Below are 6,538 nucleotides of genomic sequence, written 5' to 3'. Positions count from 1 at the left end.
GTCTCGCTACCAGTGTCGGCGGGCGTGCCTCAGGGTTCGGTTCTAGGGCCAACACTGTGGAACGTCATGTACGACGACCTTCTCCGTCTGGAGCTGTTCGGGAAGCGTGCGGACATCATCGGGTTTGCTGACGACGTGACGTTCACCCTTGTTGGACGGGACACGCAGGACATCAGCGCCCTTGCTACGAGGAACCTGGAGACGATCGAGCGTTGGATGGGAGGAGTGGGATTGCAGCTGGCCCATCACAAGACCGGCTACATGATCTTCTGCACTCATCACACCCCGCAGATAGGCCAACTACGAGCGGGGACACACACGATCGAATCCACGGAGACGCTCAAGTACCTCGGGGTTGAGCTCTGCCGCAAACAGCACCACGGTCGACATCTAGAGGAGGTTTGCAACAAGGCGACTCGTATTACGAACGTCCTGACCGCCCTGATGCCGAACAAGTGTGGCCCAAAAAGCAGCAGAAGGAGACCCCTGGTGAACGTCGGGAACAGCATTGTCCGCTACGCTGCGCCAGCGTGGGGACGGAAGCTTCTACAGAGGAACACTCACCGCACCACAGTCCAGAGGTCGCATCGCACCGGAGTGCTTCGAGTGGCCAGCGCATTCCAAACGGTTTCATACGACGCCGCCTGCGTGGTTGCAAGCACCATCCCGTTAGTTCTCCTCCTAGAGGAGGACATCCGCTGCCACGACGAAAAGGCAGCGAGGGAAGGACCAGCACCAGACATACGGAAGCGGCAGCGAGAAGAGACCATGGAGCGCTGGCAACGCCAGTGGACAGCCGGCGCAGAGCAGCAGAGTTCGCCAGGTTTGAAGACAAGGAGGCTGATCCCGAACATCAGTTCATGGGTCGGCCGCAAGCACGGGGAAATAGATTTCTATCTTACCCAAGTCCTAACGGGACACGGATTCCTGCGGAGCTACTTCGTCAACAAAGGTATCCTGGAGGGCTCGCCTAACTGCCCGGTGTGTGAGCATGACGTGGAAGACGTCGACCACGTGATGTTCCATTGTCCACGGTTCGCCCGAGCACAACACGAGATGCAGCAACAGAGCCACACCCGCTTGACGATGGACAACCTTGCCACGGAAATGTGTGCCAGCCGCAGTACATGGGAAGCAGTCCGAACGGCCGCACGGACAATCTTCAAAAGCCTCCAAGTGAGGTGGAATGAGGAGAGTCCGCCGACGGCCAGAAGACGACGGCAGCAGCGACGAAGGAACGCGGATCAACGGAGGCAGCAATAGCGGCCCCCCGCCACCAACAACACCAGGACAACGGAAAACAGAAGCAGCAGCGGTAGCGACGAGTAACCAGAGCAGCAGCAGGAGCTAGGACCCACCCGAGAGTGGCGGCCACGGACGGGTGGATTCTGAACAACAGCAGCAGCAGCAGACGGAAGACACGAAGCGGCAGCAGCAGCGAGGACAACCAGGAAGGACGACGCAGCAGTGCGCAACAGCAAGGGTGCTACGCACACACGACCCCGCATGGAGTACTACGCACATCAGCGCATCGGCAGGGTTCGGATCAGGTCGAGGAGTGGTTTAGTGCGGTCGCAGCGGTCGCTTGACTCGCTTCACGGGTCAAGCTTCATGATGAATCCCACATAACCCATCTCGAGGGGCGGTGTCTAGCCGCGATATGCCCCTCTAGGTGGGTACCTTTTGAAGGTTCCCTCCCCGTTAACAAAAAAAAAAAAAAAAAAAAAAAAAAAAAAAAAAAAAAAAAAAAAAAAAAAAAAAAAAGGGTTAGTGGCAAACGATGGAACTGACTGATGTGGATCTCTTTTTTTCTGCATTCGGTAAGGTTATTGCTAGCACGGTTTGGCATTGTCATCCTTTATTATCAGAATAGGCATCTTAAAAAGTGAAAAAAAAACAAGAGAACATATCTTAAACTAGAAGTCTGTTTTTGCACTCAACATATTAGTTGCTCTCGTCTATCGCAAATGCAGAAGGATCCTGCGAAGGGTTGACGAAACGATATGAAGACGTAGCAGCTATGATTGTCATAAACATTTCTCTTCTTTGCTTTGTTCTTTGCTGATTCAAACGTTGAGAATGCCGCAAGATTGAAGGAAATGTTCGCATCGCCTTGTGACACTAATGCTACATTCAATTTTCAATCCGGCCACAGTGTTCATCTTTAACTATTCTTGAAGGATGTGTGCGGCTGACTCTCTGTGCTGAGTTGCATTGCAACGATAAGTTCAGTCGGGTGTTATTCCGCATCGTGGATGAGGAAAACCCCAAGTGGCAAGGTGTTCCTTAGCGATAACTGATAAGCTCTGTTGAAACAATGGGAAAATATGATGACGCTTGGATGCTTCAAAATTGAAATGTTTCCAATGATGTACGAATGTTCATAGGTTCAGTGACACCACGTTCTAAAGGCTTCAGAGTCGATTTTATGTATAGAGCGACAAAGCGATGAAACATTTGCACGAATATTTGAATGTCGCACTCCATTCATAGTACAAAAGTGGAATAAAAGAAAAGATCGATAAACATTTCTTGCTTACGAAATGACTACGATATTGAATAATTGAAACAGCGTCCTCAGAGAACGGGTTTTATTGTGTTTTAATTGACCCGATCATTATCTGCATTTTACACTATTGTGGTTGCATTATTTTGCATCTAGATCTAATTTTTCTTTCCTTTTCCAAACTTTTCTCCAATCGTATGCTGTACTTTCAGCTATTCCTACGCTCGCTTCGATAACGACGTCGATCGTCGTTGCCGGGGGGGACGTCGACCGCAACAGAATGCTTCTGCAACCTAGTTCTGCGATCAGTACGGAACACCAACAGCAATCTCAACAGCAGCAGCAGCAGCACCACCACCAGTACCAGCAACATGCACCGAACCTACTTTCGGCCCAGCAACCCTCGTCACTGACCTCCTCTTCCAGTGCCTCATCGACACCACCGATTCAGGACGTTAGCCGTTATCTGGAGACGCTTCAGGAACAGCTGAAGGAAGGTTGGACGGCCCACACGGCTAAGGATGGCCGGCTTTACTACTGCAAGTAAGTTTTGCTACCGATTTCTAGGGCAGTGTGGACCATTACACCACCAAAGCATCAAGAAAGATTTGTCCCATCGATAGTGACTGAACAGCAGCAGGATACGACGAAGGTTGGGCAGCGAAGCAAATTAATAGAGCTATCTGTGTTTATCGGGGACATTTGTCAGTTAATTTCTGTTCCATTCAGCGGATACAAAGGAGAAAATTAATACGTATAGTAAACCCTCGAGAGCGGGTGCAGTTGTCAGTATCGTGAATCTGGCATCAAATGCTTTTGTCAGTTTTGTGTCGAGGATGGTTTCGTACAGAATGTAAATGTCATATACAGTTAGAAATATGGTAGGCTTCATTTTTGCACTTTCCCTTCAAAACTGAAGACTGAAACATTGTTACTGCTTTTTTCTTTAATATGCTGTTACCTACGCAACATATCTGCAATAAAAATGGTAACAAATGTTGATTGTCCCGTTGCGCGGATGATTCCGTATATTACATTCTTAAACGCATTTCAAGTACAAATACAAATTTCATTTCCACCTATCCCACCCTACTGGTGGGGCTGCTTTAGACATCTTTTTCATGAATACGCTTGCTATCTTGCGCCTTCCGCCTTCCGATTTGTATGACGTACCGAGCGAAAACTTAGCGTCGAGAAGTTCATTCACACACGGGGTTGTGGAACGGTGCACAGAAACTAACCAACCACTCAACCGGTAGAAAGCGACTGGCATCGCCATCCCGAATCGCGACGTCCGTTGTGTAATATTTGCAGTACAGTTGGCAACAAAACTCAATTTATAAAACTCTTTCAATTTAATTTCCCTTCCACACAAACTACGGACAACCGGCAAAGGAACAGCAGCATCAGCGCCAGCAAAATGAATGTTTCGCTCGAAGTTGAATATTTTGCATATGGGGGAAAAAATCCGTTCTTTTGCAACATTCCTTCAAGTATGTCTGACAGGGCAGGGCGCTGTAGTAGGAGTAGTTTTTTATGTTTAAAAAACAAACATTTCGAATGGAAACACTCTACATGACTGTAAGACGTGTGTTAGAGAAACTTATGAGCATTTTGTTTCAAGTACGAGCCTTTACTTTAATATAAGTTTCCATCTATGTTGAACAGCGCGTCGTTCCCTACCATAATATTTTTTTTTTATATTTATGAGCCTCGATTGTAAATACAATATAAATGCTGGGTTTGAAAGAAAATTCTTCTTTCGTTCTTTATGACATCAACCAATATTAACAGTAAACAAGAAATTATTGTTTTATTTTATTATGACGGTTTTTGACATGTAACATAAAGGCCAGATTACATGCTCATGCCATTGGCGCACAATTATGCACAATTGCGCATACTATTTGGAACTAAACTGGTTTTTTTTTATCTGTCAGAGTTTTAGCTTAGCTTTAGTTGAATTTAAACGTGCTTTAAGCCTAGCTAGCGATATCTGGAATACACTTATTCGTACTATTCTGGAATTTGGATCACAGTTTTACATTTTGTACAAACTTGCAAGTGCTGACTAGTTTGTAGAAATTACATGAGCAAGTAAGTTCATTTGGCGCAAATAAAAAAATGAAAACTGAAATCGCAAATGAAAAAATAAAACGTAATGTAATATAATGAAATGCATCGTAAAAACTCGCGAATACAGAAGAACAGAAGAACCACCGCGCAAATTTAATGGAATAGGGCTAATCTGCCTTGGCACACGCAATACCTTCCGCCGCGACGCAAAATTGATTTCCCATTCCGTTGTTCAACACTGTGAAATTGAAACAATCCATCAATATATTCATTAAACGTAGTAATGGTGGATCACGTGATGGAATGTTGCTTACATGTCAACGACAAGTCAAGACAACGACACCCCACGCGACCATATTCGCGAATGGATTCGGCAACTGTTCGCATGCGTATCGTTTCTAAAAAGCTAAATATGCCAAAAAGGAACTCCCGACGGGAGGGCTCGTACCGCGTACGCTCGCACAATCAATTTTGCGTTGCGCTAATAGCACAAATATGACGAGCAATTTTCTGCTCAAGTAGCTGGGATAATACGAACCGAGCACGCCCGCTGCCATCATCTTCCGTTGGTTTTTGTTTCTTCCCAATGATGTCTTCGTTGTCGCCATTGTTCATAAAAAGTATGATTTGTGCGGGTATCGATTGGTTGTAAGAGTGTAAATGAGCATAATGAAATTCTTATGCAGCTGCAATATCAACGCAAGCCGATCTCTTTATTGTTTATGGTGATGGTTGCGGTAATTAAAATGTTAAAATCGGTTTGTCTAATACTGCAATAATTTACGTGAGACCTTCTTCCAACTTTTAACATCTGTGATCGAACAGCAAACAGTGAAGTGCCCATGGTTGTGTGTCAAATTTACTCCACTAATCGTTTGAATGCGACTTACTTTACTTTTAAAACATAATTTTCAAAGTTGAAGTTTAAAAATCTCAATTATCAATCTTTCATCCGATGAACGAACTCACTTTGTAAATTGTCATTCACCTTTAGTATACCGAGAAACCGTCTTCAGTTGCAACGCAATGATTAAAAGAAATTAAATCTGGCAGGTAAATTAAATACCGAGCTGAAGAACACTACGTACTTGTTGAAAGATCAATCAACCGTGTTTCAAGATGAAACCGCCGGACCCGAATCGAACCGGGAAGAAAAAAGGGACCGAAGACATTCTTCAAAAAGCAGCCAGAGCATTGAAAGATACTCTGCACTAATTAAGGACAATGTTACATAGGGTGGAATTGGTCACACCAGACTGGTAACGAGTACAGGTGCCCTATGCGAAATGCCATAGGATTGATCGCAAAAGGAGGATCTGGTGATGACTGAGTATGCGATCCCGATTAATCAGACGTTTGGGCAAGCGTCTAACGTGAGAAAGTTAATTGGGTCATGAGCGAACGTGACATTGGAAGTGCCCAGTGAGATCCCCAAAAGCATATGGAAATAAAAATGAGATCCTCGCCAGAGGATATAAAAGGAGCCTAATTTTGTGGCTCAATCTCTCTCTCTTTGTTCTTACACCTCTAGGTCTTCAGACAAGACAAGAACCCCCATTTATGAACCCCAACGGCTCTTATCAGAGCCAAGAATATTTTGAAAGATATAAAATTCGACAAACACCAAAAATCACAACGTTGGACATCCCCCGGACGGAACACTCAGCCTTCTTCCACACAGTGAATAATGCTATTTGGCTCCTTTGATCATATTGTCTTTCGCATGGGGGGCTGCGTTTTGCAACCGAATGCATTGACTTTGCTACCCAGCCTCATTACTGACTGTACTGGCTGTCAGTATGTAGATGTCAATACAAATAAATGCGTTAATTAGCTCAATCCAATCAAAGCAGACTGTGTGTGTTACAGCGATGCACCGTGACATATGTTTCCCCAACGCACAGTGCTAACGTTGACACGAATTAAGGTGATGTAATTGCTTCTAAGCCATTCAGA

General features: G+C 45.2%; 1 protein-coding gene across 1 annotated transcript in view; it reads left to right on the top strand.

The window, feature by feature from the left end:
* Window positions 1-2,786: 2,786 nt before the first annotated feature.
* LOC128297014 (uncharacterized) overlaps window positions 2,787-6,538 on the top strand; it is a 65,178-nt gene continuing 61,426 nt past the window's right edge. The window contains exon 1 of the mRNA XM_053032565.1: window positions 2,787-3,049. Coding sequence (XP_052888525.1) covers window positions 2,787-3,049 — 263 coding nt within the window. The remainder of the gene's footprint in view (window positions 3,050-6,538) is intronic.

This window comes from Anopheles moucheti, chromosome 2, assembly GCF_943734755.1.
Source record: "Anopheles moucheti chromosome 2, idAnoMoucSN_F20_07, whole genome shotgun sequence".
Lineage (NCBI taxonomy): Eukaryota > Metazoa > Arthropoda > Insecta > Diptera > Culicidae > Anopheles > Anopheles moucheti.
This window is presented reverse-complemented; position numbering and strand designations above follow the sequence as displayed.